The sequence below is a fragment of the Oratosquilla oratoria genome, chromosome 8 (assembly GCF_046742065.1).
Source record: "Oratosquilla oratoria isolate Oo_2021 chromosome 8, ASM4674206v1, whole genome shotgun sequence".
NCBI lineage: Eukaryota > Metazoa > Arthropoda > Malacostraca > Stomatopoda > Squillidae > Oratosquilla > Oratosquilla oratoria.
Window position 1 is genome coordinate 49,381,885 of NC_134784.1, and position 12,500 is coordinate 49,394,384.

Consider the following 12,500-nt stretch of genomic DNA (forward strand, 5'->3'; position numbering starts at 1 on the left):
AACGAACGATGCCAATCCGTACAGAACGGGTTAATTGTATATAATAATTTCTTTTTTATATTTCTCTTAATATTTTGAGTGCAATTCTGGTTTTCCATGAAACATTGCATTATTACATATATGAAGACCTTAGTTGAAATTCCATGATATATGAAGGTCTGTTTCAGTAGTGTGACATAGATTTTAGGCCCATTTCGGTCTGAGCTTACTTCTCCGTTTTTTTTTTTTTTTTTTTTTTGGGGGGGGGGGGACTTCAACACTACAGTACTTCATTTCGGTCAGTTTCCGACTTCATTATTACCCCTTCACTGCCAAGAGGGATTACATGGAGACAGATAACATAGATTGGTGGTACTGAAGGGGTGAAACGTCTTCTTTGGAAGAAGCAAGCTGTAGACAATGAAGAAAATACCAGAAGACTAAGAGTTCCAGATTCCCCCATTGGGAAAAGTGAGATACATTTTAGAATGAAAAGATATGAGACATATCACACAATCTTGTCATGCATTCTTCGATTAGGATATTTAGAATTTCCAATATTAAGAGAACAGCAAGTATGAAATATTGATGGAAACCAGAAGCATATGCAATTGTGATGAACGAAAGGCAAGAAGAGGTTGAGGAGTTCTGGCGAGATTAAAAGTTGATGAGGCAGATGGCTTGCCATGATATCAAATTACTTAAAATTTTGGTAGCTACTGTTATTTTTCTTGATTGACATTACTTCTTGGTTTTAAGAAGGTAAATAATTAACAAATTGTGTCTCATAATTGCGTGAGAAAAAAAAATCCTTGACTTATGCATTTTTGTACTTTTCGCTATTTCATCTTGACACCTTCATCGAGGTGCCATACGTCATGGCTGAAGACAGACAATTTCATCTGAGGGGGAAGTTCGAGACAATTCGTTGTCAATTCCTTTTCCTGATTCATCCGACTTGTCCACAAAATAAAGAATATGCTACTTTCATTTGAATAAAGATGGCATGATTATAATAAAGGTAGAAAGTATTAAGGAACAATCTCCCTATTCCACACACACACATATAATAAATGAGTCAGTGATAAAAGGTATCTCACATGAATAAAAAAAATATGGAAACAGCAAGAAATACAAACAGAACTGCCATCGTCGTGCGAAATTCCTTACTTTTTCTTTACATATTTCTTTCCCCATTTTTCATCATTATTTTCCTCTTTACACCGATATCTTACCAACATTTTCACTTTGGCCGTCATTCCCCTCTGTTTTTATTCTTTGTTTCTTTTCTCCCACCTCCTACGCATTGTTTCCCTCAGCTTCTTTTTCCCTTCAGATTAAACCCACTCATCTGACCCAGTACTCCTTTTTACAAACTTCCATACATTGATGTCCAATGAGCTGAATGTAATAACATGGCGTTAGTCAGAACAAAGAATAAATAACACCTCACCGTAGGGAAATGATTAATCTCATCCTTCTAAACCCTTTTGCAACCGTGACTTACTGTATGTTTAATAGCATTGCCGGGCTATATGTAAGTTATTCCTTCTTTTCCCCTCTCATTTATGTTCTCATCTTCACCCTCTTCCTTTTGACCTGTTCCATTACCGCCTCTGTATTACTCGTTTCTGTTCTACCTCTCTTGTCCATTTTCCTACTCTATTTCCTTTACAGCTTGCTCTTCTGTTTTCTCCAACCTTCTTTTATCATAGTTTCGTCCATTTCTCTTGGCTTTTTGAATTCCTTGGTGGCTGTTCCCGTTGAAGTCTGACATGCGTCATCACTAACTTAGAAGGTTCGAAAAAAACAATTGTGTTCCTTATTATCTTTTTATTTTTCATTTGCAAACATAACCTTCTTGTCAGCATTACTCAGACACCCTTCCCCTCTTTTCATGTCAAATAATTCAGACACGTCCATCCTTCCTACCATCTGAAATATAGGCTTTTATGATTTTTGTAAATGTTTGTTCTACTCAGTAGTCGATTCTGCCTTACCCAGTTTTATAAATCTCCTCCTTTTTATTTATTGGTTTATGACACCTACTTCAGTTTTTACTATTTTGTACTTTAGTTTATTCTCATAAGTTTTGCAATCTCTCTCTCTTTCTCTCTCTATCTTTCTCTCTCTCTCTCTCTCTCTCTCTCTCTCTCTCTCTCTCTCTCTCTCTCTCTCTCTCTCTCTCTCTCTCTCTCTCTCTCTCTCTCTCTCTCTCTCTCTCTCTCTCTCTCTCTCTCTCTCTCTCTCTCTCTTATTGTGAATGTGTTTTTGTAGGGATGTATTGTGTGATACGAATAATAGGATGTATATGTTTTAGTTGTGTACAGCGTTTCTTTTCTGCTCGATGCTCCTGTTTGATGTAATAAGATGAACGAGTAGAGTTGTGAGCTCTTAAATAGAATTGTATACGTATTACTTTCATGTAGTGCTATATTAGAAGAGTTTTTTGGAGGCATTTTTGGTGCATCCTGTTTACTTTAATTTCTATGGCTTGCAAAATGTCTATTGTTTCTTAACTGTTATGAACAATGCTGTGGAAAAGTGGTAGGTTGAGGTTCTCGAGAACTATTTGTAGACTGTAATTAGGATTTCAATCTGGTGTCCAAAATTCATGCTTCCAATTTATTTTGTTACTATCATTTCCTTGTTGATTTTCACTGTTATATCCTTGACGTGTGTACTGAAGGTTACATGAGTATCGAAAGTAAGATATATATATATATATATATTTTCTTTTATATCTATTTGATTCTTGGTTGTCTGGGGTGAGAAGCGTCACTGACTATTTCTGAGGAAATATCTTTATTCCATAATTCCTAAGCCACTGTTCTAGTTTGTCCAATGGGTGCTTTTAGTAGCTTCTGTTTAGTTGCTATAATGAGTTATTTGTCAGGTCATCTGAGCAGGTGAGTACTTTGGTGTTATGGTCTGGTAATTGTATGTAGGGTTAATACTTCAATTCATATTTTCCATGTCATAGTTCTAGTTTGTTCAATGGATGTTCTTAGCAGCCATTATTTAGTTACTATGATGAGTTATAATCGTCAGGTCACCTGTGTTGGTGAGTTGCTTGGTGATATGGTCTGAATGTTGTGTGTAGATTGCATTTCTCCTTCTAATTCTAGGATGACCTTTACTGGTAACCGATCAGAGGGGAGGGCGTGTATGCCTTCCTATGCTGTTTATTTTTGAAAGGGAAGGAGGATGAGCACATGATTATGTCGGGATGTTGCTTCTTGGTTATGTTGAGGAAGAGGTCTGGCATGGTTGTTAGTGGAATTTACTGTTCAGTTTGGAGACATTCTAATATTTTGTGTACCCTTTGGTTTGCTGTTTGTGTCTTTAGTCATATTGGTTGGTGTGAGTTTATGTCATTATCAAGAGCATGGTTTGTTAGTAAGACGAGAGGCTGAAGTTCAAAAGACATAGCTCCGGGCGGGGCTGATATGTTGATTGGTATGTAAATATTTGTGATGTTGTATGTGGTTTTCTTCGTCTATGTTTCATTTGTGACTTCTTCAACTATGTTTTTATTAGTATTTATTCAGTTTCCTTTGTTTTGTTGAAAAAAGTTATGTTGTTGGGTATCAGATATTATGAATCCACCTTTGTGTTGTGTCCTATCTTTTCTAAATGTTGTGTATTCAGTAAATATGGGTAGTGTTGATTGTGGTGATTCGTTTATTCTACTAAATTATTGCCGTGTGTATATTGTTTTTGCGTTAGGAATGAAGCAGTTCCTTATGTTTGTTTGCGATATTATTTATGTTTATTTGTAATATGATTTGAGTGCTGCATTTTTGTGCTGGCATATTTTTGAGCATGAGGTTATGTGTGGTGGCTACAGCTCCAACTCTTTGGGGTTTGTGTCCTGAAGTATGGCCCATTTTAGATGGGTCCTGTATGTAGCATGTGTTACATTTGATAGATCTGTGTAATTCATAGGTTTTTGTACGGGTCTGGGTTGGTTTCTATGTCTCTGGCTAGAATGAATGGATATGAGAGAACAGGCGCCGAATTACTGACTTTTTTATGTGAAAAAAGACAGAAATAAAGGAGCAGGAGATAAGTTAGAAGGAAATAAAAGGGAAGTGTGATTTTCTGGACCCTATCCGGAAACCAGGTAACGGTCCCTTGGGGACGCACCTCCTCACTAAAGTGGAGGTATGCTGACGCATTTACAACCAGGAGGTGTTGGATCCTCTCGATCGGGGTTAATGCTACTTGCCGGCACATCATGTAACACCATGAGTTACAAACACTCGGTAAATCTTGCCAGATAGGCATATAGAATTCTTCCAATGCAATCCGTTGCTACCATTCTTTATCTGAGAAGTATCATTTCTCACATTGTGATAAAGATATCTAGTGTTCTCATCAGGTGCGTGCTATGTGGAGACCATTGTATAAGTAGCTCGTACATTTTCTATCGTATGTGACAGCAAAGATATATATTCCTTCCTGCTGTTCGTACGGCCAGAAAACCAGATTACAGAAAATACAAGGGACCTGAAGAGATAAAAGAAGAAAGAGAAGGAAAAGAAGAATGATTAACTGTTGTGGTAGAGGGGATGAGAGGGAAGAAGAGGAAGATGATGATGGGAATAAATGATTAATCATGAATAAGAATATGTGGTGATAAGGTATACAGTATATGTAATAGTAATATTATTGGTAACTGTTTTGATCAAGTTAATATTGGTAGGCGTAATAATAGTAACAGTAGTATTGATGGTAATAGTGGTAGTAATAGTAATGATAATACTTGTATAAGAAATTGTAGTCCTTGATGTTATTGGTGGCGCTGTAGTTGTAGTAATTTAATGTTGTTATTGTCGTAGTTGTCGTTGTCACTGTCATCGTTGCTGTTGTTGTCACTGCCAATGTCGCTTTCATTTTAATGTTATGGTGTGGTAGAGTTCTTTAATGCTGTCGTTATCGTTGTCGTTGTTGCTGTCGTTATTGTTGTTATTGTCGTTATCGTCGTCGTTGTCGTTGTCGTTGTCGTTGTAGTTGTAGTTGTCGTTGTCGTTGTCGTTGTCGTTGTCATTGTCGTTGTCGTTGTCGTTGTCGTTGTCGTTGTTGTTGTCGTTGTCGTTGTCGTTGTCGTTGTGGTTGTGGTTGTGGTTGTGGTTGTGGTTGTGGTTGTCGTTGTCGTTGTCGTTGTCGTTGTCGTTGTCGTTGTCGTTGTCGTTGTCGTTGTCGTTGTCGTTGTCGTTGTCGTTGTCGTTGTCGTTGTCGTTGTCGTTGTCGTTGTCGTTGTCGTTGTGGTTGTGGTTGTCGTTGTGGTTGTCGTTGTGGTTGTCGTTGTCGTTGTCGTTGTCGTTGTCGTTGTCGTTGTCGTTGTCGTTGTCGTTGTCGTTGTCGTTGTTGTCGCTGTCGTTGTCGTTGTCGTTATCGTTGTCATTGTCCCTGTCGTTGTCGTTATCATTATTGTGTTCGTCGAAGTTGTGTCTATTGTTTTTGTTGCTGTTGTTGTTCTCGACATTGTTGTTGCTGTTGGTGTTGTTTCTGCTGTCGATTTTTTCGCTGCTCCTGTTAAATTTGATACAGTTTCTGTTGTTGCCTTTGCATTTGTTGATTTTGTTGTTGTTTTAGCAATAAGAATTGTGTGGCTAGTTAAGTATCCCCAATATAGATCCAAGAAAGGACTAGAAACAGAACTCCCGGAGAAATAAGAATGTTCGAAATGGACGGACGAAAAATGAGGAGGGATTTCATGTTGCTCACTGTCAATGTCCCTTGCCAGTTTATGACGTTTTGTCTCGCCGAGTTCATCTCACCTCTTTAGATTCTCTTGCCAAGGATACAAGCACTCGCTAATACGTGTTGGCTTGGTATGTTTATTTATTCAATAAAAATGGTAATGATACTGTAAAATATTATCATGAATTTGTAAAATTTTACTTGATGGAGGAATAATTCATTGTATATATCTCTGCTTCAAATTAGTTTTGTGCATATCAATCTTATATATGAGTTTCATGAATACGCCGCAACAAACATATGTATATACTGTATGTTGGCTTACTGATGATTTTCTACTATATCATATTCCGTGCTTGAGAAGGTTTTATAAATATATTGGTATCGAACTATGCAGGGACTTACCAAGAAAAGGTAATGTCTGAAAAAATATTGCATATTTAATCACTTTCTTACAATAGCATTTTTTCTTGTGAATTACAGATGTTTTAATTCAGCATAGTGTTAAGCTCAGGACAGAACTGATCTCAATCATTCGAAATCAAATTGTTTGACATAACCCACAGCATAACTCTACAAGGTGTGTGTCTGAACTGAAAGAACTAAGTTAAAAAAGGAACTGTGGTTAGAGAAGATAATGTCATCGGGAATGTTGAGGAGGACACGTATGAGGGAAGAGTGTAAAATATATAAGAGACTTCGAAGAATATAAATGTCACTTCTTTCTGGCTTTACAGCGCGTGCTTGGCTATTCAATTGAGTAACATAAAAACTTTGTCTGCCTTTAGGACAAATCTCCCTTGGTGATGTGACCTCAACTATTCTGTGTGTCTGACTAGTATCAGGGATTATGCTATATACCTGTATTTATCATGAAGTATCTATGAATATGGCAAGAGAATAGAAAAAGTTATAAGGAAAATGCAACCCTGATCTCACAAGCTTTATATTTGAGGGCGTAGAGCAATACCTGAAATCAATACAAAAAAAAAAAATATGATACTTTATCAATGGTCACCACTACACGACAATATGATCGTGAGAAGCTTTTAAATGGTCACTAAATATTTTTTACGACGTATATTCGATTGTATTCTTATCTGAATTATACGACATATATATCTTATACCTGGATGGTACTTAACGAGAATTGACATTGCAACTTGGGATATGAATTCGAAACTTAATGATAAACACTTACCGTAACTGGGAATTAAAATGAACAACTCAATATCTTACTTTACTGTGTATGTTGGAATGAATACCGGTCGTTACTAAAGACTGTACATCGCTTTACGTTCACTTAATACCACGGATCTGATAACTCATATTTTGTATATTCTATTTCTTTTCCAGCATCGTTTAGGATGGCTGCGTATAACATTGTTTCTTTTTTTAACAAGATATTCCTTTGGTATCACTGCGAAAAACTATTTCCATTTCATTAAGAACACATACATTAGGTACCGTCACAGTTACCTGAAAAAAATCGTCATAAGGTAGAATTATCTACAAACCTTTAGACAATGTAAATCTTCATTTTTATTATAATTACTTATCATCTGATTATGATTGAATTTTTTTTTACCCAACTAAAGGGAATCTATCAATCATTTACGAATGAAACTGATAAACAAATGATTACCAGAATAGTACAATCGTTTTAATACAGTCTAGTTACATTACATCTTAATTACCATGCAAATTACTCCATTCCTTTTCTTAATCATTACCTTTCTTCTTAACATTCAATAGTATCTCCTATGAGTTCATTGTAAATACTTATCCCCATCCATAAGTGGAATGATCTCGTTCAGAAATCAAATACTTTACCTCGGTGATTTTTTATTCTCAGTCTATATTCATATATACAATATGTGCGTGTGTGTATAGTTGTGTGTGTGCGTTTGTGTTTATGTCTGTGTGTGTGTGATTGTGTGTGTGTGTGTGTGCGTGTGTGTATGTGTATGTATGTATGTATAAATATATATATATATATATATATATACATATATACATATATATATATATATATATATATATATATGTGTGTGTGTGTGTGTGTGTGTGTGTGTGTGTGTGTGTGTGTGTGTGTGTGTGTGTGTGTGTGTGTGTGTGTGTGTGTGTGTGTGTGTGTGTGTGTGTGTGTGTGTGTGTGTGTGTGTGTGTGTGTGTGTGTGTAATAAAACTACTTGGAAAATAAAATGAAAGGTGACCGAGCGTTTTCGTCTAATTAAGACATTTTCAAAGGTTAAAATGTCTTAAATAGACGAAACATTCGGTCACCTTACATTGTATTTTCCAAGTGGTTTTATTACACATTTTGTGAATCACGTGTTTTTGTGATTTATTCGCATATATATATATATATATATATATATACATACATATATATATATATATATATATATATATATATGTGTGTGTGTGTGTGTGTGTGTGTGTGTGTGTGTGTGTGTGTGTGTGTGTGTGTGTGTGTGTGTGTGTGTGTGTGTGTGTGTGTGTGTGTGTGTGTGTGTGTGTGTGTGTGTGTGAGTGTGTGTGTGTGTGTGTGTGTGTGTGTGTGTGAGTGTGTGTGTGTGTGTGTGTGTGTGTGTGTGTGTGTGTGTGTGTGTGTGTGTGTGTGTGTGTGTGTGTGTGTGTGTGTGTGTGTGTGTGTGTGTGTGTGTGTGTGTGTGTGTGTGTGAAAAGAAAAATATTTGCTACATGTTAAGCAAGGTGCTGAGTATGTCAAAAGAAGTCTGAAACGTCTTGCAATTCTTATTTATTCTATTCCTATGATATAACTACAGAATCACCTCTCCTATGATTTTCCTTGACATTAATTATTTTCCGTTTTATCTTTTACAGTGCTTCCTGGTTCCCCACACATCATCATGGGTGGTCGAGAGGTCATAGGAATTGTGGGGCCCCTCAACCTGGATTCTCGTTTGAAGATGATCTGCCGGTCGTGGGGCGGTCACCCTTCCCCAAGTCTGACTTGGTGGCACGAAGGTCGCATGCTCGAGTCGCAAATGAGTGTGGTCGACAAAGGGCGGGAATTGGGTGTGGAGGCAAGGTTGACCAACATCGTCACGCGGAGCCTGCACAACACTATCCTGAAGTGCCACGCTTCCAACACCAACCTCACCACTCCATTGGTGGCCTCAGTCACCATCAGGGTTCTTTGTAAGTAGTGAACAGGGCCTTCGGATTGTGTTAACTATTTTTTATAAGCTAAGTAAAATTGTTTGCATGTGCCAAATTCGGCTTAGTGATCCATATTGGCTTTCACATGGGTTTTCAAAGGGAGATGGTCAGAGTGGTTAACGAATGGAGATTTAGTATAGAAAACGGAGTTTAACACTCATGTTGGATCCAAGGTCATGAAAAGCTGATTATAATGGTTGTTACAAGGGTTTCATAGTTGTCAGTCTTTTTATTACTAAGAATATTTTCCATTGCCACCACAAATGAAAAACATGCTCCCTTTTCCTTGTCATTCATTTTTCTGACAAAGTCTTGTTTGCTTACAAGTGCCCGAATCTGTGGTCCATCAAACACATCTGCCTTGATCTTCTCGAATGACAAAGCAAGGAGAACCGAGACTATATGTTGGAAACATTGACTCACCGTCAGTATTTAATGTTCTGACAAACTATTTCATCAGGCCTAGTTTGATGTGACCTTTTCTCGACCAGCGATTGGAGCATTGACAATATTTGGCATACCAGCTTCCAAAGTCTCACGTAAGGTCCACTCTTTCTGGGTCCAATGCTTGTCTCTAGCTCGGCTGTCTCACATGCAAAGAAAATAGAGATAGTTTTAAATCTTCTTTTTTTGACAAACAAGGAAGTTCACCATTTTGAGATCCATGCATATTGCCCAGTTGTTCTCGTAATATTTTAGTAGATCTATCACAGTTTTAATGTTATTATACTCTTCTCATAAGCACTCAGAATGGCCCACTGGAACAGCTACTTAGACATTGCCAATGTTTTGGATTATACAATAGAATCCAATTCCTGGAGAAGACCCGAGATATTATGACAATAAATAAACTTATTCTCCTCTTTGAAAAATTCCACAAAAACATGTTCTCGATTTCGGAAGTATGAAACTTTTGTGGTTTGGTTCAGTAGAGCCTTTTCCTGCAACCTAGAAACTAGCATTTCTACTGCATTTTTGGAGAGACGTTGATCACGGACAAGGTCATTCAGTGCTGGATGGCTAAACTACTGAGGTGTTGAAGACTGATGTAGCATAAGAAGAGTCGTCGGAATCTTGAGTTTCATTGTCTGTCCCTTCCATTTAGTCGCTATACTCTTCTTGAGATGTAGACAACCCATTAAAGATTGGAACAGGTAGCTCACCAGAGTGCAGAATAGGTCGGATTGCTTAGGAGATACTAGGATAAGTGATTTTATGTCTGTTTTTCTTGCCAACGCCTTTTGTATTTATCAGACAAAAATAGCAGTCAGTTGTGTGGTCCTTCGATTCCCGCCAGGTCATGGGAATTCTGAAAGATAAACCTTCATGTTTCCCTTCCGTCCAGGCACCCAGCATTTCTTCGTAGTTATGGCACATAGTACGATTGGCCCATTTCTTGTCTTAGTCACCAAGAGTTAGTCTAAAATACGCTTTATTGGCTCGCCTCACAAACGATGTTATATTGGGTCTCTGACGAATAAGCGTGAAGTATCCACAAATGTATCAGAAAGCATCAGGTTTGTTCACATAATATATCTACTTGTGGCCATGATTAAATCCGAAAAAAGAAAAAAATATATGTCCCTATTGATACCATAAACGTGTAAGTAATCTATTTGGCTGCAGAAAACTATAGTGTATTCCACAAATTGCATGGAAACTAGAAAATGCAGAACAAAATAATTTTCATATATGAAATCAGCAGATAAAAAATAGTAAGAAACATTAAAGAAATCTCATGCAACTAATATTAAAAAAATATATATATTTGTCCTGTGTAATTTGTTGTAATTCATATTTCACTACGTGTTTTTTTTGTTTTTTTGCAACCTTCTCTCTTTCTCTTGTTGCTCTCGTAGTTTCCATTGTTAAATCGGGTTATAACTTTTTTATACAACATACATGTCGTTGTCATTCTTGAGATTGAAGACAAATTCTGGATTTCAGTTTACCAATCTCCTTTGGTACACTTGCAGGTGTTTTTTATATAGAGCGCAATAAGATTATACCTCCACTGGAGCATGTTAAAAAAAATCCGTTTAGACCCTACATAATTTTTTTATCAAAAAGCAAACACATATTCGATCATTTGACCTGTTCTTCATTTACATTGCAATTTCAATGGCGTTACAATGGGTCAGGTACTAAGTTACACCATATACATAGGTCATCAAGGTTCCTACTAATGTCAATTATTTTAATCACTTATAGATGAATATTAAAAATATTAAATTAATCTTGTATACAATGCAAGGAATTGTAGGCATGTGTTGTCCTTCGAGTCGAAACCATAATGTAGTTTCGTTCTCTGCAAGTAACACCAGATGTCTAGTATCGATATTTTCATGCAAAAATATATGCTTTTCTTGCTGATTTTATGGTGTCACTGATGTCATCGCTCACCGGACATATATATAAAACTTTAGATAACATTGAATGTTACAATATAAATTGATAAAGCTTATATATATATATAAATTTTATATATATATATATATATATATATATATATATATATATATATATATAATATATATATGCAAATTTCATAAAAATCGATCACTATAAATCTAATAATCATAATTTTATCACAACAATAATGGTCATAAGAATCACATCCATGAAAGAATTTTATGGATCATAAGTATCACTCCACCGATATGAGAGCAGGATATAATTGAAACACCCTTTAAGAGGCAACGTTTTCTTCACCGTTATCTCAAGTATTATCAGACTGGAAACCTCAGTGATTCATCAAACATTAAAGGTCCCTAAGTCATCCCATAGATTTCTGTGGAGGGATCACTGAACTATTGTTTGTGTTGTATTAGCAAGGATTCGTTTTCTGTTGTATCGCATAGTAAGAGAAGATACTAGAACCGACCAAAAGATTAAACCACGGACTCTCAGAGCTACTCCACCAGGTAGAAGTAAGCGTGTTTATCTGTCTGAGAGACCGGCGGCGGGAAGATAATCATCTATGATGCCCTTCTCGTATGACATGCAGAAACTCATCGTTAGTCAAACAAAAGACTGGAACGAAGTATACTTTAATGTGAATACAGTATAGATTCACATCTGCACAAGGAAAAAATGAGAACCAAACGTTTTTGTCTGTGATAACATCTTCGGAATAGAAAAGAACTTCATATGAACTGCAAAGATGTATGGAGGAAGAGGGATGGTAACTCACCTTTCACTTGTTTTTACCTTGCAAAAGCCACCCAACCTATAACCAAACTACTTTGATAAATGATCAATTTCACGTTTATTTTTATATCTATTTATTTATTTATTCATTTATTTATTTGCTAATTGACTTATTTATCTATTTATTTATTCATTCATCTATTTTTTATCTATTTATCTATTTATTAATTAGTTAACTAATTAATTAATTTATTAATTTATTAATTTATTAATTTATTTATTTATTTAGTTATTATTTTTTTATTCATTTATTTATTTATTTATTTATTCATTTATCTATTTTTATTCATCTATTTACTAATCGTTTTAGTTTGTGCACTTTTAGTCTTATATACAAATTATGATTACATGTTACCCTGATTAAACTAGATTCAATAATACTTTTGTCATTGGAAGATTTATATGTCCATTTA

The 12,500-nt window shown here is 35.9% G+C and overlaps 1 protein-coding gene across 1 annotated transcript in view; it reads left to right on the top strand.

Annotated features, from left to right (window-relative positions):
* LOC143027378 (neural cell adhesion molecule 1-like) overlaps window positions 1-12,500 on the top strand; it is a 549,844-nt gene that overhangs the window by 438,782 nt on the left and 98,562 nt on the right. Inside the window, exon 5 of the mRNA XM_076188661.1 lies at window positions 8,539-8,856. Within this exon, the coding sequence (XP_076044776.1) occupies window positions 8,539-8,856 (318 nt within the window). The remainder of the gene's footprint in view (window positions 1-8,538; window positions 8,857-12,500) is intronic.